The sequence below is a fragment of the Sapajus apella genome, unplaced genomic scaffold (assembly GCF_009761245.1).
Source record: "Sapajus apella isolate SASKATOON/1434 unplaced genomic scaffold, GSC_monkey_1.0 scaffold102, whole genome shotgun sequence".
In the NCBI taxonomy this organism is placed as follows: Eukaryota; Metazoa; Chordata; class Mammalia; order Primates; family Cebidae; genus Sapajus; species Sapajus apella.
This window is the reverse complement of record NW_022437042.1, coordinates 3,544,173-3,567,777: the sequence shown is the minus strand read 5'-3', so window position 1 is coordinate 3,567,777 and position 23,605 is coordinate 3,544,173. Positions and strand designations below refer to the sequence as shown.

General features: G+C 42.2%; 1 protein-coding gene across 1 annotated transcript; it reads left to right on the top strand.

Moving 5' to 3' along the window:
* Nucleotides 1-1,984: 1,984 nt before the first annotated feature.
* On the top strand, nt 1,985-21,535 carry NKAP (NFKB activating protein). The gene is made up of 9 exons (XM_032258388.1): nt 1,985-2,535; nt 7,111-7,191; nt 9,257-9,327; nt 9,847-9,987; nt 11,722-11,785; nt 14,225-14,334; nt 14,431-14,506; nt 16,256-16,405; nt 21,191-21,535. The coding sequence occupies exons 1-9, from the start codon at nt 2,150-2,152 to the stop codon at nt 21,363-21,365; spliced, it is 1,254 nt and encodes a 417-aa protein (XP_032114279.1). The 5' UTR covers nt 1,985-2,149; the 3' UTR covers nt 21,366-21,535.
* Nucleotides 21,536-23,605: the final 2,070 nt, after the last annotated feature.

The following is a 23,605-nucleotide window of genomic DNA, read 5'->3' as shown; positions in this document are numbered from 1 at the left end:
AATCAGAAGTGGAAAAGGAGGCTGTGGAAACCTAGCCGAGAAAGAAACCCATGGCAATGACTGGGCCCAGAGCTGATGTTCACTTTTAGGTAGCTATTTAGTAAAGGGGAGCTGTGAATAGGGCATCCTCTGAGAGTTAGCCAGTGCGGCACAAACAGATGGCTCTGAGCTGGGCGCGGTGGCTCATGCCTGTAATCCCAGCACTTTGGGAGGCCGAGTCAGGTAGACCACGAGGTCAGGAGATCAAGACCATCCTGGCCAACATGGTGAAACCCCGGCTCTTCTAAAATACAAAAAACTAGCTGGGCGTGGTGGCACAGCCTGTAGTCCCAGCTACTTAGGAGGCTGAGGCAGGGGAATCGCTTGAACCTGGGAGGCGGAGGTTGCAGTGAGCTGAAATCGTGCCACTGCACTCCAGCTTGGGTGACAGAGTGAGACCCTGCCTCAAAAATTAAAAAATTAAATAACACTTCTTGGGCAAAAAAAATACAGGCCGGACGCGGTGGCTCACACCTATAATCCCAGCACTTCAGGAGGCCGAGGCTGGTGGATCGCTTGAGCCCAGGAGTTTGAGATCAGCCTGGGCAGCAAGGTGAAACCCTGTCTCTCCCCCACCCACCTAAAAAAAAAATTAACCGGGCTTGGTGTCGCAGGCGCCTGTAGTCCCAGCTACTCAGGAGGCTGAGGTGGGAGGATTGCTTGAGCCCAGGAGGTGGAGGTTTGCAGTGAGCCGAGATCCGGCCACTGTACTCCACACTGGGCAACAGAGTGAGTCCCAGTCTCAAAACAAAACAAAAAAACCAAAAACCTCCCTTTGCTGGGGCATATTGGTGGAGACAGGTGGCTAAGGGATAAGTAAGCAGTTTTTGTTCTCTAGGCCGGAAGCTTAATTGGCGTTTATCAGGCCCGAGTCATTAACAAAATTTGTGCCGTTTAAGCAAACAGGGCAATATGGGGCTTAGACATCATAGCTCATCCCGTCACGAAAAGTCCTCCTTATTTGCTTGGTATTGGAAAGAAAAAGAAAATTTACATTCATACTTTCGTTTTAGTTTTTGTTTGAGATGGAGTCTCGCTCGGTCACCCAGGCTGGAGTGCAATGGTGCGATCTCGGCTTACTGCAACCTCCACCTCCTGTGTTCAAGAGATTCTCCTGCCCCAGCCTTCCAGGTACCCTGGATTACAGGCATGCGCCACCACGCCCGGCTAATTTTTGTATTTTTAGTAGAGACGGGCTTTCACCATGTTGGTCAGGCTAGTCTCAAACTCCTGACCTTGTGATCTGCCTGCCTTGGCCTCCCAAAGTGCTGGGATTATAGGCGTGAGCCACCGCGCACGGACACATTCATACTTTCATACATCACACACACACACACACACACACACACACACACTTATATATAATTACACACAGAAAGCACATGAAACACAAGCAGAATTAACTGTTGTTCATACAGCCACTCATTGAAATGTATACTGTATACTGTGTTTGAAATAATATACTCGGCTGAGCGCGGTGGCTCACGCCTGTAATCCCAGCACTTTGGGAGGCCGAGGCGGGCGGATCAGGAGGTCAGGAGTTCGAGACCATCCTGGCCAACATGGTGAAACCCCGTCTCTACTAAAAATACAAAAATTAGCTCGGCATGGTGGTGGGTGCCTGTAATCTCAGCTACTCGGGAGGCTGAGGCAGGAGAATCGCTAGAACCCCGAAGGCGGAGGTTGCAGTGAGCCGAGACCGCGCCATTGCACTCCAGCCTGGGCGACAGAGCGAGACTCGGTCTCAAAAAAAAAAAAAGAAATATATACTCAATGAAATATACTTCCTTTCAGGTGTTTCAAGTTCAAGGCTGAGAAAGGATTTGGTCTCTTTGTTAGGCTTGAGGAGCCTCACTCGGAACTGGCAGGATGCATACAATCTAGTTGCCCCACCGGCTTATTTATATCGATACACATATCGCTTCCGGTCGGCGACGCATGCGTAGGTCCGGGGAAGGGTTTTGCAGACGTACAGGGAACTGTTTGCAAGGTTTCCTCAGATTTGGGGGTGTTCCGCAGTGGCGGGTCCCGGGACCCAAGGAAACAGAGCTCTTCCTAGGCTCGCGAGAGCGCCCCCTTCTCCCACGGCTGCTGGGCTCCCCCAGTAGCAATGGCTCCGGTGTCCGGCTCGCGCAGCCCGGATGGGGAGGTCTCGGGTTCGGGAGGAAGACGTCGCAGTTCGTCGAAGAGTCCGAAGCCCAGCAAATCTGCCCGCTCCCCGCGGGGCCGCCGCTCTCGCTCGCACTCTTGCTCTCGGTCCGGGGACCGGAATGGACTCAGCCATCAGCTAGGTGGCCTCAGCCAAGGCTCCCGAAACCAGTCCTACCGCTCACGCTCGCGGTCGCGTTCTCGAGAGCGGCCCTCTGCGCCCCGGGGCATCCCTTTCGCTTCTGCCTCCTCGTCAGTCTATTATGGCAGCTACTCGCGCCCCTACGGGAGCGACAAGCCTTGGCCTAGCCTCCTCGACAAGGAGAGGGAGGAGAGCCTGCGGCAGAAGTGAGTGAGACCGCCGCACTTTCTCTTGTACGAGCCTACGTGCCTTTGGAGTCCGATCTATCATTCATTCCGCTTCTGACAATTCGCATTTCGCTCACTCTGCTTGCCTTGCGCCCATTTTCATTCCTTTCTTTAATCCACCCACGGCAACCCTTTATTCGTCCTTTTCTTCCGTTACGTTTTCCCTTACCCTCAGACCTCTTCATATGGTACCCTATTCTCCCGCTACCCCCTTCCGCCTCCTGTCTTGTTAGCAGATAATGCTGACAGCCTCAGACCTACCAAAATTGTAGCCTTTCCTTGGTTGTGTCATTATCATTCGTGAACATATTTGTATTCCCCACTAGACTGAGCTCATGGAGGAGCCTGTGATCAGAGAAGAGTTCTGATCACAGAATTTTACGTGCCTAGTACTTAATAGGCGCTCAACCATTGCTTGTTGAAGGAACTCACAGGTCTGAGATAACAGGATATATATGTAGAAGTGTTTTGTGGGGAATTAGGAAGGGATGAAATCAAGTTTAAGTTGGATAGGAAATAAACCTTCCCCTCAGACAGGACGATTAGATGCCTGTAGGGAAAGTGATCTGATAAGCTATAGATAACCCTACCTTGAGAAGCCTTGTTAAGTGGTCTCAACCTTGACCACGAAAAGTGATGCCAGGATGAGACTAGACCTCTAATGAAAGTGAATATTGGAATGGAAGAATGCATAGTTTGGGGGTTGTTTTGTTTTGTTTTTGAGACAGGGTCTAGCTCTGTTGCCCAGTCTGGAGTGCAGTGGTGCGATCTTAGCTCACTGGAGCTTCAACCTCCTTGGGCTCCTATAGTCTTATAGCTGGGACTATAGGTGTGCACCACCACGCCCGGCTTATTTTTGTATTTTTTGGTAGAGACAGGGTTTCACCCTGTTGCCCAGGCTGGTATCAAATTCCTGGGGTCAAGTGATCCTCCTCCCTTGGCCTCCCAAATTGCTGGGATTACAGGTGTGACCACATGCCTGGCCGAGCCTGTCCTTTTCATCACCATACTTCATTACCTCCCACTGCTGGGAGGAAAAGAATCAAGACTTCTCCCAACTGTTGGAACTTTAACCTGTCCCTCAATGCCTGTAATATTTCTAATTTTCTCATTTTTAGGCATATGTTTACATAAATAACTTAGCACAGTGCCTGAGACATAATTTAACAGTTAGAAAACATAAGATACAACAATAATTATGAACCTTTTCTTTTCTCCTTAAAACTATCCATTTTTGGCTGGGTGGAGAGGTTCATGCCTGTAATCCCAACACTTTAGGAGGCCAAGGCAGGAGGATCACTTGAATCTAGGAGTTCAAGACCAGCCTGGGCAATATAGGGTTACCCGGTCTCTACAAAGAAATTTTTTTAAATTAGCTGGGCACGGTGGCACGTGCTTGTAGTTTCAGCTACTGGGGAGGCTGAAGTGGGAGATCACTTGAGCTGGAGAGGTCAGGCTGCAGTGAGCCATGATCTTACCACTGCACTCCAGCTTGTGTGACGGGGAGATCCTGTTTCAAAAAAAAAGAAAAGGAAGAAAGAAAGAAAGGAAAAGGACAAGCTCCAGAATCAGACTGAGTATGAATCCCTTATTTGCCACTTAATAGCTGTGTGACCTTGGTCAAGTTACTTAACCTCTCTGAGCTCCATTTCTTCATCATTTAAAAGGGGATAAAATAAGTACTAAGGATTTGGGGATTGTAATAATTAGGTGTCTGGAACATAATAACTATTGCATTAGTGTTAGCTATTAATGTTTCATGCATGGGAGTAAAAACAGTAAAAACAGTCCTGAGTTAGGTTGGAGACCTATCTCTCTCCAAAGTAAATTTTCCGGAAAAGTATCCACAGGCTATGTCAATCAAAAAGTAAATGGTTTCTTCTTAGAGAATCCTCACCAAAAGATGTCAGAACTGCTTGGATGAAACTTGCATATGTATATTTAGAAAATAAATAATTTATCTTTTATCCCAGTTGTTCGTTTTTTTTGAGATGGAGTCTCACTCTGTCTCCCAGGCTGGAATGCAGTGATGTGATCTCGGCTCACCACAACCTCTGCCTCCTGGGTTCAAGTGATTCTCCTGCCTCAACCTCCTGAACAGCTGGGATTACAGGCATGTGTCACCACACCCAGCTAAATTTTGTATTTTTAGTAGAGATAGGGTTTTGCTATGTTGGCTAGGCTGGTCTCGAACTCCTGACCTCAGGTGGTCTGCCTGCCTCAGCTTCCCAAAGTCCTGGGATTACAGGCATGAGCCACCTCGCCCGGCCAATAATTTATCTTAACAATGCAGATGAAACCAGGGGGCAACAGGTATGACAACAGAACTTCCTGCTGTTAACAGTCTGGTAGACCTTCCTCCCCCCACATCCGTAAATTCCAAGTACGGCTATAAGTATGTCACCTTTTAGATTGTCTGTTACTTCAGGCAAGAAACCCTCTCAATCTTACTCCGCATAGTTATACCTTTCCCCTGATTAAGGAAGCAAAAACAATTTATTTAAACACTCATTCCAATTATATTTATTTTGTAAGGATTTTAAAAAACAAATGGAGTTGCTGGGCGAGGTGGCTCACACCCACCTGTAATCCCAGCACTTTGGGAGGCCGAGGCGGGCAGATCAGCTGAGGTCAGGAGTTCAAGACGAGCCTGGCCAACATAGTGAAACCTTGTCTCTACTAAAAATACAGAAATTAACTGGGTGGTGATGGGTGCCTTTAATCTCAGCTACTCAGGAGGCTGAGGCAGGAGAATCGCTTGAAACTCGGGGGTAGAGGTTGCAGTGAGCCAAGATTGTGCCATTGCACTCTAGCCTGGGCAACAAGGGCAAAACTCTGTCTCAAAAAAAAAAAGGGGGGGGAATCAAAAGCAGCTAAACTTTGAGGGAATTAGCCTTAGGCTTTGTTTTGTTTTGTTTTTAGTTTATGAGTAATAGCAAACATTAAAACAAGAAACCACAGGCATAAAACAAAAGAAGTAAAGCTTAGTGTCCTTCAGAGAATAGATAGAAAATGCGCTCCTTTTGCAAAAAGGAACTAAGAGGGAACAAACCTTGTATCTCATTGAGTATAGTTCTTTTGTTGTTGTTTTTTGTTTTTTTGTTTTTTTTTTTTTTGACAGAGTTTTGCTGTGTCACACAGGCTGGAGTGCAGTGGCCATGATCTTGGCTCACTGCAACCTCCACCTCTCGGGTTCAAGGGATTGTCTAGCCTCAGCTTCCTGAATAGCTGAGACTACAGGCGCATGTCACCACGTCCAGCTAATTTTTGTATTTTTTTAGTAGAGACAGGGTTTCACCATGTTGGCCAGGCTGGTCTCAAACTCTTAACCTCAGGTGATCCACCGACCTTGGCCTCCCAAAGTGCTGAAATTAACAGGCATGAGCGACCGTACCTGGCCCTGAGTATAGTTTTTGTTAAATAAAACTTTTTAACTAGGTGCAGTGGCTCATGGCTGTAATCCCAATGCTTTGGGAGGATGAGGCGGAAGGATTGCTTGAAGCTAGGAGTTCGAGACTAGCTGGGGCAACAAAGCAAGACCTCATCTCTACAAAAAATAAAAAACATTTTTTTTCCAGCTGGGTGTGATGGCTCACGCCTATAATCCCAGCACTTTGGGAGGCCGAGGTGGGTGGATCATGAGGTCAAGAGACGGTGGGGGGTGGGGAGCTGGGGAGAGATAGCAAGGGGAGAAATGCCAGATGTAGGTGATGGGGAGGAAGGCAGCAAATCACACTGCCACGTGTGTTCCTATGCAACAATTTTGCATGTTCTTCACATGTACCCCAAAAAAAAAAATGAAAAAAAAAAAAAAAAAGGAAAAAAAAAAAAAAAAAAAATTAAAAAAAAAAAAAAAAAAAAAAAGAGTTTGAAACCAGCCTGGTCAACATGGTAAAACCCCATCTCTACTAAGAATACAAAAATTAGACAGGTGTGGTGGCACGTGCCTGTAATCCCAGCTACTCAGGAGGCTGAGGTTGGAGAATTGCTTGAACCCGGGAGGTGGAGGTTGCAGTGAGCCAAGATCGAACCACTGCACTCCAGTCTGGGCAACAGAGCAAGATTCCATCTCGGGAAGAAAAAAAAAAAAAAAGCTGTTCTTTCATTTTCAGAACTTAAGTTGATTTCTACGCCTAATGCATCATTTGTATTTTCTTTATTAATTCCTTGGTTTCTGAAAACCGAAGGTTTGACCAAATCAAAGGAGACTTCACCTTTCGTAAATCTGTAAACAAATGAAGTTATTTCCGAATGTGAAACTGTTTCTGTCACATATTACAGATGATGAAATAAGCAGTTAAGAGCTAAGTCATGCATTCAGCAGAAGGGATGCACTTGACAGTCACCCAGACCATCATTTCTATAGTCTGTGCCATTTGATAGTATCATCAGAACATCAGACCTTAAGTGATGAGTTTTTATTTAAACTAAGTTTTTATTCATGTTCAAAATGTAAAGGGGAAAAAGGCTTAACTAGACTCCTATTGAATTGGATTATATATTTAGGAAACAACTCAGCCATTGAGTTATAATTTACATGTCTTTTTCTGCTAGGAGATTAAGTGAGAGAGAGAGAATTGGAGAATTGGGAGCTCCTGAAGTATGGGGACTTTCTCCAAAGAATCCTGAACCAGAGTAAGTGATTTAAAAATATCTTTTTAAAATGTTATAACATGTGTTTAAATTTTGAGTGTATTGTCAAAATGTTTAAGTGAAGAACTTTAAATATATTTCATATTTTTCTTCTTTCTTGTGATTTTTGTTCTTCTACCCCTTAAGTTTTAAAAACTTGAACATATGTAAAGATTAAAACATGTTGCTAGTAGATTTTAGCATAATCTAAAATAATTCAGGGGGCATGAATTTCCCATTAATAGAAAGGTTCATTGTTAAATAATACACCTATTATTTTAAATTGTTTTTTCTCAACTAAGTAGAAGATTGCATGTCAGATGTTAGCCTTACAAAGAGATTTTTTTTTTTTTTTGAGAGGGAGTCTCACTCTGTTGCCCAGGCTGGAGTACAATGGCGCAGTCTTGGCTCACCAAAACCTCCGCCTCCCAGGTTCAAGTGATTCTCCTGCCTCAGCCTCTTGAGTAGCTGTGATTACAGGCGCCTGCCACCACGCCAGCTAATTTTTGTATTTTTAGTAGAGACGGGATTTCACCATGTTGGCCAGGCTGATCTCAAACTCCTGACCTCGTGATCCACTTGCCTCAGGCTCCCAAAGTGCTGGGATTACAGGTGTGAGCTGCCACACCCGGCCTACAAAGAAACTTTTTTAAATGAATATACCAGTATGGTTTTTTTAAATTAATATTCCTATATCCAATACTGTCTGCAGGCTTCATGCTTTTTCTTTTTTCTTATTTTTTTTCTCTGATGCTACTCATAAGTTTCTTCTTCCCTCTCCTCTATTTCTGTGCCAACTTTAGGTTGAGACAATGTGCTTCACAGGTAAACCTGTAATTTATGACTGGATAATAAAGCATTGCTATGTGAAACTTGTTCTTTTTTTAATTTTTATTTATTTATTTTGAGACAGAGTCTTGCTCTGTCTCTAGGCTGGAGTATAGTGGCGCAATCTCAGCTCACTGCAACCTCCGCCTCCCAGGTTCAGGCAGTTCTCTTGCCTCAGCCTCCCTAGTAGCTGGGACTACAGGCGTGCACCACCACACACAGCTAATTTTTGTATTTTTCGTAGAGATGGGATCTCATCATGTTGGCCAGGCTGGTCTCGAACTCCTGACTTCGTGATCCGCCCACCTCAGCCTCCCAAAGTGCTGAGATTACAGGCGTGAGTCACCGTGCCCGTCCTGAAACCTGTTCTTACAGATACATTTAGAAAATGCTTGAAGAGGCCAGGTGCAGTGGCTCATGCATATAATCCTAGCACTTTGGGAGGCCAAGGCAGGTGGATTCCTTGAGCCCAGGAGTTCAAGACCAGCCTGGGCAACATAGCAAGACCCCTGTCTCTGTTTAAAATAAAAAAAGAAAATGCTTGAAGAACCTGAATGCATTGAATTGGAGTTGGAAGGAACTCTAAAAATAATTTTCTAGACAATATTTCAATTACTGCAAGTGTGATCTTCAGAGGAAAAGATTATATGATGTGGAAACTCCTTTTCTAAACTATTGTAGAATTTGAATAATACTCATTTTTACAATTCTCTGCAGCAAATCAAAATCTCTTTAGACTGTAGTTTGTTAGGTTCTTGCTCTGAGGAGACAGAACAGTTGCTGCCTTACCATTTGTCTTTTATGTGCTTAGAATAAAATTATGAAGTCTTTCTTTAACCTTCTTTTATCCAGTTTCTTTAATCTTTCCTTATGGTTCTTGTTTCTCTACTTTTTCCCTATGGTTTCTTCTGAAAATCTAAATCCTCCATGCTGCTTTGTTTAAATAGCACTCTGTAAACTCTAAAGTGTTATACAGATGATAAGTTATTTTATTGTTACAAAGGCAGTAGACCCTTGAACTCCATGTTTAAGAAAGTAGTCCAGTGCTTGCTTTGTTGTTATTGTTATTGTTTTGGTTTTTTTGATTCCCAAGTTCTGCCTCAGGATCGCCAATGCTTGCTTTTAATGGTTCTTGGACAATCAGTGCTGTTACTGAAAAATTTGGGGTTCATATTTTTACACGCCATGGTCCATATCTCATCACTTTCCTAATTCTTATAACCATTTTGTTTAAATTCAGTTCTGATGAACATACACCAGTAGAGGATGAAGAGCCAAAGAAAAGCACTACTTCAGCTTCTACTTCGGAAGGTATTTAAAAGAAAAAAAAAAGAAAGAAAAACCCAGAGAGTATTTTTAAAATACAAAGCTATTTTATTGAGAGGTTTAAAAAAATCCAGGTTTTTTTTGGGTTTTGTTTGTTTTTTTGAGATGGAGTCTTGCTTTGTCGCCCAGGCTGGAGTGCCGTGGTGTGATCTTGGCTCACTGCAACCTCTGCCTCCCAGGTTCAAGTGATTCTCCTGCCTCAGTCTCCTAAGTAGCTGGGATTACAGGCACAAGCCACGGCCAGCTAATTTTTGTGTTTTTAGTAGAGATGGGGTTTCACCATGTTGGTCAGGCTGATCTTGAACTCCTAACTTCGTGATCCACCCACCTTGGCCTCCCAAAGTGCTGGGATTACAGGTGTGAGCCACTGCGCCCCGCCTAAAAAATCAGTTTGTAAATAGTTGAACATTAGACTTTGCTTTTACTCAAATTGCCCATCATCTTTTTCTTTTGATGTTGAGAAATAATTTTTTAGAATATAACTTTTTGTTTGTATTTTCTTAGAAGAAAGAAAGAAGAAGAAGAAGTCTAGCCATTCAAAAGAAAGGTCCAAGAGAAGGAGAAAGAAAAAATCATCAAAAAGAAAACACAAGAAGTATTCTGAAGATAGTGACAGTGACTCTGATTCTGAAACAGACTCCAGTGGTAAGAAAGCCAACAGCGTTCTGCAAGCCTTGCTTCAAAACTAGTTTTACTTCTTAAAACATATTTTAGAAGAAGTTTCCTGAAAACAGTAGTAGCACTGAAGAGTTTTTGAACACTTGCTAACCTTGTGCCAGGCACCCCGTTAAATGCTTTATATTCATTATTGCCATTTAATCCATACAGTAGCTGTAAGGTACATCTTATAGATGAGGAAGTGGAGACAGAGCAGCTTGTAAGTACTATCCCCAAGGTCACACAGTTGGGATTCAAACCTAAGTGGTCTGACTCTAGATTGGATGTGCATAGTTGTACAAGGCATGTGCCACCAGACCAAGTCAGGGGGTTGGGCTGTACCAAAGTAAGCCTTACAGGGCTGCATCAGCGCAAGGGCTCTTTTATGTAATTCTCATGCCCAATGAGCACCTCTGTATACTTTTCAAAAAGGTATGCCATAAAGTGCCCCCTTCATGCTGGCTGCTGATTTGTGAAAGGCACCTATCTGGGATAGCACATCACAAATAGTCTCCTTTTTGTACTCTCTCCTGGCTGATGATTGACCAGAAGGTACCTCCTCAGGGGTTAGCATTACACAAAGGTTCACCTTCCTCTGATATCAACCAAGTTTCCTGGCCCTCCCTGTCAATTCTCTTCCTCAGTTCTGGAACACAGAACTTCCAAATATTTCTGTATGCATCCCTTAAAAAGAGACATTTTTGTACTTAACTACAACACTGTCTCACACAATGAAATTAGTAATAGTACCCTATGTCACCAAATATCTACTTAAAATCCTTCAATAGCAATCCAGAGCCTTCAGGGTACAGTTCAGACCTTGACTCACCTCTCTCTCTAATCACATATACCCTGTTACACTCTCTTGCACCATCCTCTGTAATTTTAAAACTACTTTCTGTCTGCTTAGTATTCCCTGTTTTTTCTCTTAATTGTTACTTGGTGGAGAGGCCCTCTGCCTACAATGCCAGTCCCTCCCTCCATCCAGCTTCATTTACTCATTTCACCAACGAGCATGCAATAGTACTTTTGTAATCAAAGAACTACTTTAAGAGTTACCTTTCCTGGTCAACCATTCCTCAACCTCCCTCCCCAGATCAGTCTGATTTTAAGACTCCTCTGTGTGTCTAGGCTCCCCAAGCTTCTCTCTATCACTCCAGTCTGTATTGATCTCTTTACCTATCTGTCTCCTCCATTAGACTGAGCTCCTGGAAAGCATTTTATCTCCCACCTCCAACACACACATAGTTTTCTTTCCCTTTTTATCATGAACATATTTAAATATTGAGAAAGGTGAAGAGAATAGTTTAATTAATACCATATGCTTATCACCTAGATTTGGCAGTTGCTAGTGTTTTTACATGTTTACTTCAAAATATGGGCTTTTTGCTGAGATATTCAAACTCAGTTACAAATATCATCACACTTCCACCCTAAATATTTCTGTATGCATCCCTTAAAAAGAGGCATTTTCCTATTTAACCACACTATCTCACACAATAAAATTAATAATAATACCCTATATCACCAAATACCTAGTGACTTTAATTTCTATATTCATAGTACCTCTTACAGTTCTGACAAATAGCAATAAATGTTTCAGTGAGGTAATTTCTCTGTAATAATAAATGGGACAGCAATAGAATAGTTACCTACTCAAAAGTACTACGGTTTTAGAGTTAAAATTTTTTTTTCTTAATTGTACTGTGCTTTAATTTGCAGATGAAGATAACAAAAGGAGAGCAAAGAAAGCCAAGAAAAAGGAAAAGAAGAGGAAACACAGATCGTCAGTTTTTTAAGTTTTATTATGGAAATTTTCTTTTTTTTCTTTTGAGACAGTCTTACTCTGTTGTTCAGACTGGAGTGCAGTGGTGTGATCTTGGCCCACAGCAACCTCCGCCTCCCTGGTTCAAGCAGTTCTCATGTCTCAGCCTCCCAAATAGCTGGGATTACAGGCACCCACCACCACGCCTGGCTAATTTTTGTGTTTACTTTAGTAGAGATGGGGTTTCACCACGTTGACCAGGCTGGTTTGGAACTCCTGACCTCAAGGGATCCTCCTCCCTTGGAGTTCCGAAGTGCTGGGATTACCGGCGTGAGCCACTGCACCCAGCCAGAAAATTTCAAATGTATATAAAATTACATAAAATAGTATAATGATCCCTCCTGTACCCATCATGCTATCTAAATAATTATCAACTGATGGGCAATATCTACCATCCATCATTTATTTTTGAATCAATCTCAGATATCATTCCATCCGTAAGCAGTTCAGTACCTTTCTCTAAAAGATAGGTATTCTTTAAAACAAAACAAAAAACTGGCCAGGCACAGTGGCGCATATCTGTAATCCCAGCACTTTAAGAGACCAGGCAGGAGGATCGCTTAAGCCCAGGAGTTCAATACCAGCCTGGGCAACATAGCGAGACCCTGTCTCTATATTTAAAAAAAAAAAACAAAACCCATAATCACAATGCTATTATCATGCCTAAAACATTTAATAATAATTCCTCAATTCTCAGCAGTTTTTTCTGTAGTTTATTCCAATCAGGATCCAAATGATGTCCATAACTTGCAGTGATTGTGTTCTTATGGTATTCTTTGGCATGTTCTCTGTCCTCTGTATTTCCACTAGATTGCTAGGTCTAGAGGCCTGATAACGTTCAGATTTGAGTTTCCATAGGTGGTGCTATGAAGGTGGTACTATCAGGAGGCATATAATGTCTGGTTATCGCTTTTTGCCTTATTAACAGCCATTGAAGGTCATTATCTCGATCCATTATTTCATTAGGGGTTGTAAAATGGTGATAGTCTAATCCTGGCTTTATCCTTCATTTATTAGGCAGAATAATTCTATAAGAGAAACTTACCCTCATCAACTATTTAAATACCCTGAAATATAGTTTATATAGTAAGAGCAGGATAATTTTGTTTGTTTTATGACTTTTCAAATAATGAATCGGATTTTTTTAAAGTATCATTATGAACCCACGGATTTAAACATATTTGACATATTTTAATTCATTACACATAAAATTATTTGTAATACTCAAATTGTTGAGACATTTTAGGCTGGTTTATTTCTGCTTTCTACAACATGAGAACTGCATTTCCTTGTTCCCTTTAGTGATTTTTTTTTTCTTTTTTTTTGAGACAGTGTCTCACCCTGTCACCCAGGCTGGAGTGCAGTGGCAGGATCATAGCTCACTACAACTTGGACCTTCCAGGATCAAGCCATCCTCCCACCTCTGCTCCCACCTCCCCCATACCTGGGACTATTGGTGTGTGCCACCCCACCTGGCTAATTTTTGTATTTTTTGTAGAGACAGGATTTCGTTATGTTGCCCAGGCTAGTTTCTAACTCCTGGGCTCAAGTGACCCACCCACCTCAGCCACCAAAGTGCTGGGATTACAGGGGTGAAACACCTTACTCAGCCTCCTTTAGTGATAATTTTTTTGTTGCCCTTTTTAAGATGGAGTCTCGCTCTGTCGCCAGGCTGGAGTGCAGTGGTGCAGTCTCTGCTCACTGCAACCTCGCCTCCCAGGTTCAAGTGATTCTTCTGACTCAGCCTCCTGAGTAGCTGGGACTACAGGTGCCCGCCACCATGTCCAGCTAATTTTTGTATTTTTAATAGAGATGAGATTTTACCATGTTGGCCAGGATGGTCTAGATCTCTTGACCTTGTGATCTACCCACCTCAGCCTCCCAAAGTGCTGGGATTACAGGCGTGAGCCACTGCACATGGCCTAGTAATAATTTTTATAGCAAAAGATGATTTAGTTAAATAAGTTAGAATTTTAGAAACAAATTGTTTAGAGACAGTGTCTCACTCTGTTGCTCAGGCTGGAGTGCAGTGGGCCAATCATAGCTTATTGCAATCTCGAACTCCTGGGCTCAAGTGATCCTCCCACCTCAGCCTCCTGAGTAGATTGGACTACAGGTGTGTGCTACCACATCCAGCTAATTTTTTTTATTTTAATTTTTGTAGAGACATGGTCTTACTATGTTTCCCAGGGTAAGTTAGAAGATTTTTTTTAAGTAAAATTATCTAGCAAGTTTGAATAAGCTGGGAATTCAGATCATTTTATTGTCACCTTTCTTTGCCTTGAAAAATTAAGATGTATAGTCACCAATTCAAAATTTAAAAAGAAAAATGAGAAAAATTAAGATGCCCTCTAACATAGGAGGATAAAGTGAATTCGTATCAAATTATAATCCCTATAGGAAGAAATATAAGAAAAAGAAGTCTAAGAAGAGCAGAAAAGAGTCCAGTGATTCAAGCTCTAAAGAATCCCAAGAAGAGTTTCTGGAGAATCCCTGGAAGGATCGAACAAGTAGGTTCTTCTGGTAGACTTTAACTCAAAACAGATGAAACATTAAAGTAACCAATTAGTCAAATGTGAATGTGTTTCTTAATATCTTTCATGCAGAGACTGAAGAACCTTCAGATTTAATTGGCCCAGAGGCTCCAAAAACACTTACCTCTCAAGATGATAAACCTTTGAAGTAAGTAGCAGTGTATTTATAATATCTAAAGTACCTTCCAAAAAGTCTAGTTGTAACTTACCTTGCCAAGCTTATCTCACTCTATTCCCTTATTTCTACTGCAGGTTCCAGCTGAGCTGGACTACTATATACTCCCTGTGCTCACTGTGCACTGTCCAACTTTTATGCCATGTTCAGCTTGTTTCTTCCTCCAGTATACCTTCCCTTCTTTTCCCTGCCCTCTATTTTCTTCCCTATCCCCAGTTTCTTCCTGTTAAAATCCTTGCTATCCTTCAAAGCCCTTTTCAAAAGGAGATGCATATGCTGATTCCCAATACTTCCCCTCCACAAGTAGGTGTGATTTCTATTTCTCTTTAATCTTCACAGAACTTTTTATTCCGTTTTTCTCTTACTTTTTTATCAGCAGAATTTTTTTTTTTTGAGACGGAGTCTCACTCTGACACCCAGGCTGGAGTGCAGTGGCGCAATCTTGGCTCACTGCAACCTCCGCCTCCCGGATTCCGCCTCCCGGATTCAAGCAATTCTCCTGTCTCAGCCTCCTGAGTAATTGGGATTACAGGCACGTGCCACCACACCCGACTAATTTTTTTGTATTTTCAATAGAGACAGGGTTTCACAAGTTGGTCAGGCTGGTCTCAAACTCCTGACCTTGTGATCTGCCTGCCTCTGCCTCCCAAAGTGCTGGGATTACAAGCGTGAGCCACCATGCCCTGCCTAGAATTTTTTTTTTTTTTTTTCTCTATCTCCGAGGCTGAAAGACAGCAGCATGATCAAGTTTCACTCTGTCTCCCAGGCTGGAGTGCAGTGGCATGACCTTGGCTCACTGCAACCTTCACCTCCCAGGTTCAAGTGATTCTCCTGCCTCAGCCTCCCGAGTTGCCAGGATTACAGATGCCCACCACCACACCTGGCTAATTTTTGTATTTTTAGTAGAGATGGGGTTTCGCCGTGTTGGCCAGACTGGTCTCGAACTCCTGACCTCAAGTGATCCACCTGCCTCAGCCTCCCAAAGTTTTGGGATTACAGGTGTCAGCCACGACGCCTGGCCTATTTTGGATTTTCCTTTTTTTCATTTATCTCCGATTCTGTAATATTTTTTTGAGACAAAGTCTTGCTCTGTCACCCAGGCTGGAGTGCAGTGGCACAAACTTGGCTCACTGCAACCTCTACCTCCCATAGTCAAGTGATTCTCCTGCCTCAGCCTCCTGAGTAGCTGGGATTACAGGCATCTGCCGCCATGCCCGACTAATTTTGTATTTTTTGTAGAGATGGGGTTTCACCATGTTGGCCATGCTGGTCTCAAACTCCTGACCTCAGATTGTCCACCTGCCTTAGCCTCCCAAAGTGCTGGGATTACAGGCATGAGCCACTGTGCCTGGCATACTTTGGATTTTTTAAGGGAAAAAGGGAAAGGGAATCAGCTGGAGGCGGAACCAGTAATGGCAATACCTGTAGGGACAATTAATCCATAATTGTAAACCATGAATCTACACTCACATCAGTTCTTTTCTTTCAAAATATCTGCATTTCTGGATTAGTTGTATAGGTCATAGTGCAGTGCAATGTTTAATACACTAATTAGGACAAAGTAATTCACATTGATCTTCCTAGCACACTACTGCTGAGCACTGTTATTCCTACTCTTGTCTGAGAGAAAATGTGGGGTTTATTTGTGTTCTCTTTAGATTATGAGCTTTTAATATTAAAATGATTTAATGGACCTTTCCTGAATTCTGAATTACTTTGTAGCTATGGCCATGCCCTGTTACCTGGTGAAGGTGCAGCTATGGCTGAATATGTAAAAGCTGGAAAACGTATCCCACGAAGAGGTGAAATTGGCTTGACAAGTGAAGAAATTGCATCATTTGAATGCTCAGGTTATGTAATGAGCGGTAGCAGGTATGTTCTTGGCATTAAGCTCAGTTTCCATGATTAGATCTTTTTCTTCTTTTTTACTGCCAGAATTATATTTTGGTAATTGATTTTTATTAAGTGACTGTTTCTTATGAAAAGTAGAGTATAAATATTGGTTTGATATTAGTTTTGTTGGTATAACATGGTTTTCTGAAATTCCAAGTATATATGCAACTCAGCCTCAAACTCAGCTATAGCTCTGACTTCAAAGAATCAATCTTGGCCAGGCGTGGTGGCTCACGCCTATAATCCAAGCACTTTGGAGGCCAAGGCGGGCGGATCACCTGAGGTTGGGAGTTCAAGACCAGCCTGACCAATATGGTGAAACCCCGTCTTTAATTTAAAAAAAAAAAAAAAAAAAAAGAAAAAGAAGAATCAATCTTTCCACTGTCCTTTCCTAGTTGATATTTAGGTACAGATATTTTATCCACTGGAGGATGTAGTTAAATTCAGCTATTTATCACTGCCGCATGAGGAATGTGGTAATTAGAAAAATATTTTCACAGACAGTGTTTCCTAGTTACAAGTTTATCTCCAGTTATTTATGGACCCAGATTTCTGAGATTAAATAACAGAAAAAGATGATAAAAGACATTGGTCAGCTGAGAACATGTTCTGGCTAATAAATAAATAAATCTTTAAAAGACATTAGATTCAGCATGAGAAAAGGAATATAAAATTAGAAAAGCAAAAAGTACCAGGAAGAACCAGGAGAATGAGCTAATAGGGTGGCAGTACTTAGATCAAATTGAATTTTGGATTCTTTAAAACTTGATAAACTTTTTAAAGTAGATAACTATTTTTAAATGACATTGAAGGCAAATATTTGCAGAAATCCTAAAGCACCTCCAGAATCTTGGAATTCTGAGGACCAATATTTGAAGCATTGCATTGGAGGACCCACACAGTAAGGCAAGAAAAAGAAATTAGAGGCATAAGGGTTGCAAAGGAAGGCTGGGCATGGTGTCTCACGCCTGTAATCCCAGCACTTTGGGAGGCCAAGGCAGGTGGATCGCTTGAGCCCAGGAGTTGGACTAGCCTGGGCAACATGGCGAAACCCCGTCTCTACCAAAAACACAAATATTAGCCAGTTGTGGTGGTACGTGCCTGTAATCCCAGCTACTTGGGAGGCTGAGGCAGAAGAATCGCTTGAACCCAGGAGGCGGAGGTTGTAATGAGCCGAGATTGCAACTCTGCATTCTAGCCTGGGTGACAGAGCAAGACTCAGCCTGAAAACAATAATAATAAGGATTGGAAAGGATGATATAACAGTGTCATTTTTGTGAATGACATTGTGAATGATTTGATTGTTTACATAGAAAATCCCAAAGAATCTTCAGATGAATTATAAATAAGAGAAGGGTTTAACAAATTCTTGGATATAAGGTTAATACACAAAAATCCATTGCATTTCTACTTATCAGCAACAGACAACTAGGAAATGTAACTAAGAAGAAAACAACATTTATAACAGTGTCAGAGAATATGAAGGACTTAAGAATAAATCTTAGCAAAAGATGCCCATGGCTCTGTAGGGAAAACTATAAAACATTATTAAGAGATTGTATATTCAATACAATTCCATTAAAAATGAAATGCATTTCTATTTAACAACAACAGAAACTAGAAAGTGCCACTAAATAAGAAGAAAACATTTATAATAGTGTCAGAATATGAAGGACTTAAGAATAAATCTTAACAAAAGATGCCCAAGGTTCTGTGGGGGAAAATGTAAAACATTATTAGTCTGTATATTCAATATAGTTCCAATCAAAATCACAACACAGTTTTTCATGAAACTTAGTAAGCTGGTTCTAAAATTTGTATGTTAGACTAAAAGGACAAGAAGAGCTAGGTCCCTTCTGAAGAAGAAGAGCAAGAAGGTAAGATTAAAGAAAACTTAAATAACTGGAGAGATACAGGTTCATGGATAGGAAGGCAATATTGTAAAGCTGTCAGTTCTTCCCAAACTGATCTGTATATTCAATACAGTTCCAATCAAAATCACAGCACAGTTTTTCATTAAACATAATAAGCCAGTTCTAAAATTTATATGTTAGACTAAAAGGACAAGAATAGCCAAGTCACTCCTGCAGAAGAAAAGCAAGAAGGTAAGATTTGCCCTACGAGATAGGAGGACCTATGATGAAGCTTACAGCACTTTAGAAAGCATGGGAGAACAACTGAATAGTCAGTGCAATAAAAGTCAGGCCAGGCATAGTGGCTTGCACCTGTAATCCCAACACTTTGGGCAGCTCAGGCGGGCGGATCACCTGAGGTAGAGAGTTGAAGACCAGCCTGGCCAACATGATGAAACCCCATCTCTACTAAAAATACAAAAATTATCCAGGCATGGTGGTGGGCACCTGTAATCCCAGCTACTTGGGAGGCTAAGGCAGGACAATCCCTTGAACCCAGGAGATGGAGATTGCAATGAACCGAGACCTCGCCATTGCACTCTAGCCTGGGCAACAAGAATACAACTCTGTCTCAAAAAATATACAAATAAAAATAAAATTCAGAGCCCAAAGACAGCCATACATGTATGGAACTTCAGTGTATGAAAGAGCATGTTGGATCAATGGGGAAAGAAAGAACCATTCATTAAGTGAAATAGGAAAGAAATGGTTATTCATATGGAAAAAGATGAAAGTAGGACCCTGTATCACCAAATATAAAAAGCAACGCAGCATCCATACTCAGAGCCAACAACAAAAAAAAAATTTTTTTTTTTTAAATCAATACAGCAGTTGGGCGCGGTGGCCCAGGCCTGTACTCCGAGCACTTTGGGAGGCCAAGGCAGGTGATTCATTTGAGGCCAGGAGTTCAAGGCCAGCGTGGTCAACATGGCGAAACCCCATCTCTACTAAAAATATAAAAAGGAGCCAGGTGTGGTGGTGAGGCCTATAATCCCAGCTACTCAGGAGGCTGAGGCAGGAGAATCAGTTGAACCTGGGAGGTGGAGGTTGCAATAAATCAAGATTGCACCACTGCACACTCCAGCCTGAGTGACAGAGGGAGACTTGGAAGTTAAATCCACTGACCAAAAACTGCTCTTCATTTATAGATTTTAGACTTGGTTTTTTTTTTGTTTTTTTTTTTTTGAGGTGGAGTTTCACTCTTGTCTCCCAGGCTGTAGTACAGTAGCACCATCTCTGCTCACTGCAACTTCCGCCTCCTGGATTCAAGTGATTCTCCTGCTGCAGCCTCCTGAGTAGCTGGGATTACAGGCGCCTGCCACCAAGCCCAGCTAATTTTTGTATTTTTAGTAGAGACGGGTTTTCACCACATTGGCCAGGCTAGTCTTAAACTCCTGACGGCAGGCGATCTGCCCACCTCAGCCTCCCAAAGTGCCGGGATTACAGGTGTGAGCCACCATGCCCAGCCTAGACTTGATTCTTTTGGTTGTATGGTAAATTAGAACCTTGAAGGAAGTTCCACCTGATTAATGACAGCATAAATCTTTTATCTATCCTACTATCAATTCCACAAAGGCAAATGGATATATCACCTAGGAAGTTTAATAATTTGCCCATTTCTAGTTGCTTTACTGGAAAGAAATTAGGCATATAACCTCCGTATTAGAAATTTTTTTTTTTTTTTAGATGGAGTTTCACTCTTGTTGCCCAGGCTGGAGTGCAATGGCACAATCTTGGCTCATCGCCACCTCTGCCTCCCAGGTTCAGGCAATTCTGCCTCAACCTCCTGAGTAGTTGGGATTACAGGCATGTGCTACCACGCCCAGCTAATTTTGTATTTTTAGTAGAGACGAGGTTTCTCCATGTTGGTCAAGCTGGTCTTGAACTAATGACCTCAGGTGATCCGTCCTCCTCAGCCTCCCAAAGTGGTGGGATTACAGGCATGGGCCACCATGTCCGGCCAGTATTTGAAATTAATGATAGCAGCCAGGCGCGATGGCTCACACCTGTAATCCCAGGACTTTGGGAGGCCAGGGCAGGTGGATCACTTAAGATCAGGAGTTCGAGGCCAGCCTGGCCAACATGGCAAAACCCTATCTCTACTAAAAATACAAAAGTTAGCCAGTCATGGTGACACATGCCAGTAGTCCTAGTTACTCCGGAGGCTGAGGTGGGGGAATTGCTTGAGGCCGGGAGGCCAAGGTCCCAGTAAGCCGAGATAGCACCACTGCACTCCCGCCTGGGTGACACAACCAGACTATGTCTCAAAAAAAAAAACGGAAAGGAAAAGAAAGATAACATTTACTATGTTGACAGGAAATCAGAGATCATTATTTGAATACTGGAAACGAATCAAAGGACATGTCAGGGCCAGGCGCGATGGCTCACGCCTGTAATCCCACCACTTTGGGAGGCTGAGGTGGGCAGATTACTTGAGGTCAGAAGTTCGACATCTGCCTAGCCAACATGGTGAAACCCCATCTTACTAAAAATACAAAAATTAGCTGGGCCTGCTGGTAGCCGCCTGTAATCCTAGCGACTCAGGAAGGAGGCTGAGGTGGGGGAATCACTTGAGCCCAGGAGGCGAAGGTTGCAGTAAGCTGAGATCATGCCACCCCAGTCCAGCCTGGGGAACAGAGGAAGACTCTGTCTCAAAAAAAAAAAAAAAAAAAGGGACGTGTCAGGCAGCTAAAATATTAATAAGTGATCTTTTGGAAACTTAACCCATTTCAAAAAATAGTTTTTATTTGTCAGGTCTTAAATAGGCCACTCTGTATTAAGAAAGGATTAATGAGGATATACTATAAAAATAATTACTGAGAAATTAAGCCAAAAATAAAATTCTCTCCAGGCATCGCCGAATGGAGGCTGTGCGACTACGGAAAGAAAACCAGATCTATAGTGCTGATGAGAAGAGAGCCCTTGCATCCTTTAACCAAGAAGAGAGACGAAAGAGAGAGAACAAGATTCTGGCCAGTTTTCGAGAAATGGTTTACAGAAAGACCAAAGGGAAAGATGACAAATAAGGATTTTCTGATTGTCCAGAGACATTTTTAACAACAAAAACGAAAGTCTGAGCTCCACACGTGCATACAAAAAGATTGTCATGCTCTGAGAAAGCTTTACATTGCTACTGTGCCTTCTATTTAATTCTTTCAGTCTTTCAGTAAAAAGCTGCTTATTGATAGAACTTTAACAAGTTCTTTGGGTTATTTTGGATTGACCATAATAACTTTCTGGTTTAAAAATCCAAATTATGAACTGGGTGCGGTGGCTAACGGCTATTAATCCCAGCACTTTGAGAGGCTGAGGTGGGTGGATCACCTGAGGTCAGGAGTTTAAGACCAGCCTGGCCAACATGGTGAAACCCTATCTCTACCCAAAAAAATACAAAAATTCGCCAGGCGTGATTGTGGGCGCCTGTAATCCCAGCTACTTGGGAGGCTAAGGTAGGAGAATGGCTTGAATCCTGGAGGCAGAGGTTGCAGTGAGCTGAGATCGTGCCACTGCACTCCAGCCTGGGTGACAAGAGTGAAACTCCATCTCAAAAAAAAAAAAAAAAATCCAAATTATGAGTAAAATTCTCTATTGGAGGAGGTGGCATGGACAAAAAGTGTTAGTGAGATGAGAAACTTCAGTCTCACACCATGAGACACTGCTACTATTAGCTATATGTGATGCCCGCCCCACCCCCACCTCTACCCCAACTGAACTTTTGGGAAATTACCACTCCTCTGTGTTGAATGTGTTATAAATGGACTTCATAGAAACATATAGGAGTCCACTTTTGTTAACAAAATGAAGGCATTGCTGCAAAAAGCAAATCTGGAATTTGAAAACTGACTTGTATACTACAATATGTGATCTGGCCTGAAAATAATAAGATTTAAAGTCCCTACCTCCACTGTAAAACCAACAAACACACCAAAAAGCAAACTAACTCACAGACTTGTTGAATTGAAGTGTGAACATTAGCTTTTTTAAATTCTTAATAAGTTACTTAAAAATGGTTCTTTCAAATATAAAGTCTTGAGAAGTCTACTCTTATGCCCATTTAAGTACTTTATTTCAACCTGAGCTGATCTGAGTTTGAGGATAGGATAACATCAAAAAGAATAGGAGTCAGCTATGGTCAAGAGTTCTGATAAGGAAAAATATAATGAGTCAGTGTTTTAGCTTAACTGTTTTATAAGGATAAAACTAAAACAATATTAAATATTTTTAACTGTGTTTTATGTACTAAGCAGATTTCATTTTAAACATTGTTAAACCTTTCTGTTTATTTTTTATTTTTTGCATCTGTCATCAGTTTAATCCTTAATGTATAGAACCTCCTTACTTTATTAGTTTTAAGTTGGGAAGAAATGGAAAGCTGTGGGACTATGATTTCATGATCTCTTTCCTTGGTTTATTTTGTTCAGTTTTAATTAGATCAGAAGAGTGAATCGGGGAGGGAACCCTGGAAGTTTTGGCTGTCTTTGTTAAGGTTGGTTTTCTGGTTTTTTTTGTTTTTTGAGACAGAGTCTCACTCTGTCACTGAGGCTAGAGTGCAGTGGTGCAATCTCAGCTCTCTGCAACCTCTGTCACCTGGGTTCAAGTGATCCTCCCACCTCAGCCTCCCGAGTAGCTGGGATTACAGGCACTCACCACCACGCCTGGCTGATTTTTGTATTTTCAGTAGAGATGGGGTTTTGCCATCTTGGCCAGGCTGGTCTCAAACTCCTGACTTCAAGTGATCTGCCTACCTCAGCCTCCCAAAATGCTGGGATTACAGGTGTGAGCTGCCATGACTGGCCATTTTTGTTAAGGTTGTTTGATCTGCATTATTATTACATGCCTATGGTAAATTTAAATTACCTGGGTGATAAGGAAATTCTGATTATACTATTATAAAATGCCCTCTTGCCTTATATTTTTAAGTGGTTGTTTTTCAAGTGTTTAAATAAGGCAGTCATATTTCAAAGTATAGAGTAAAAGTTGTATTGTTGTTATTATTTTTGAGACAAGGTCTCCCTCTGTCACCCAGGCTAGAGTGCAGTGGTGCAATCTTGGCTCATTGCAGCCTCTGTCTCCCCAACTCAAGTCATCCTCCACCTCAGCCTCCCGAGCAGCTGGGACTACCAGCGCACACCACCGTGCCTGGCTAATTTTTTTTTATTTTTAGTAGAGAAAGGGTTTCACCTTGTTGCCCAGGCTGGTCCTGAACTCTTGATCTCAAGCATTCCGCCTGCCTCAGCCTCCCAAAGTGCTGGGATTATAGGCATTA

What these genes read in the sequence shown, in the direction of transcription:
- NKAP (XM_032258388.1), top strand. Translation starts at nt 2,150, where the DNA reads ATGGCTCCGGTGTCCGGCTCGCGCAGCCCGGATGGGGAGGTCTCGGGT. An exon ending in GAGGAGAGCCTGCGGCAGAA is followed by an intron (nt 2,536 to 7,110) that starts GTGAGTGAGACC and finishes TTTTTCTGCTAG; the next exon opens with GAGATTAAGTGAGAGAGAGA. An exon ending in TTCTGAAACAGACTCCAGTG is followed by an intron (nt 9,988 to 11,721) that starts GTAAGAAAGCCA and finishes TTTAATTTGCAG; the next exon opens with ATGAAGATAACAAAAGGAGA.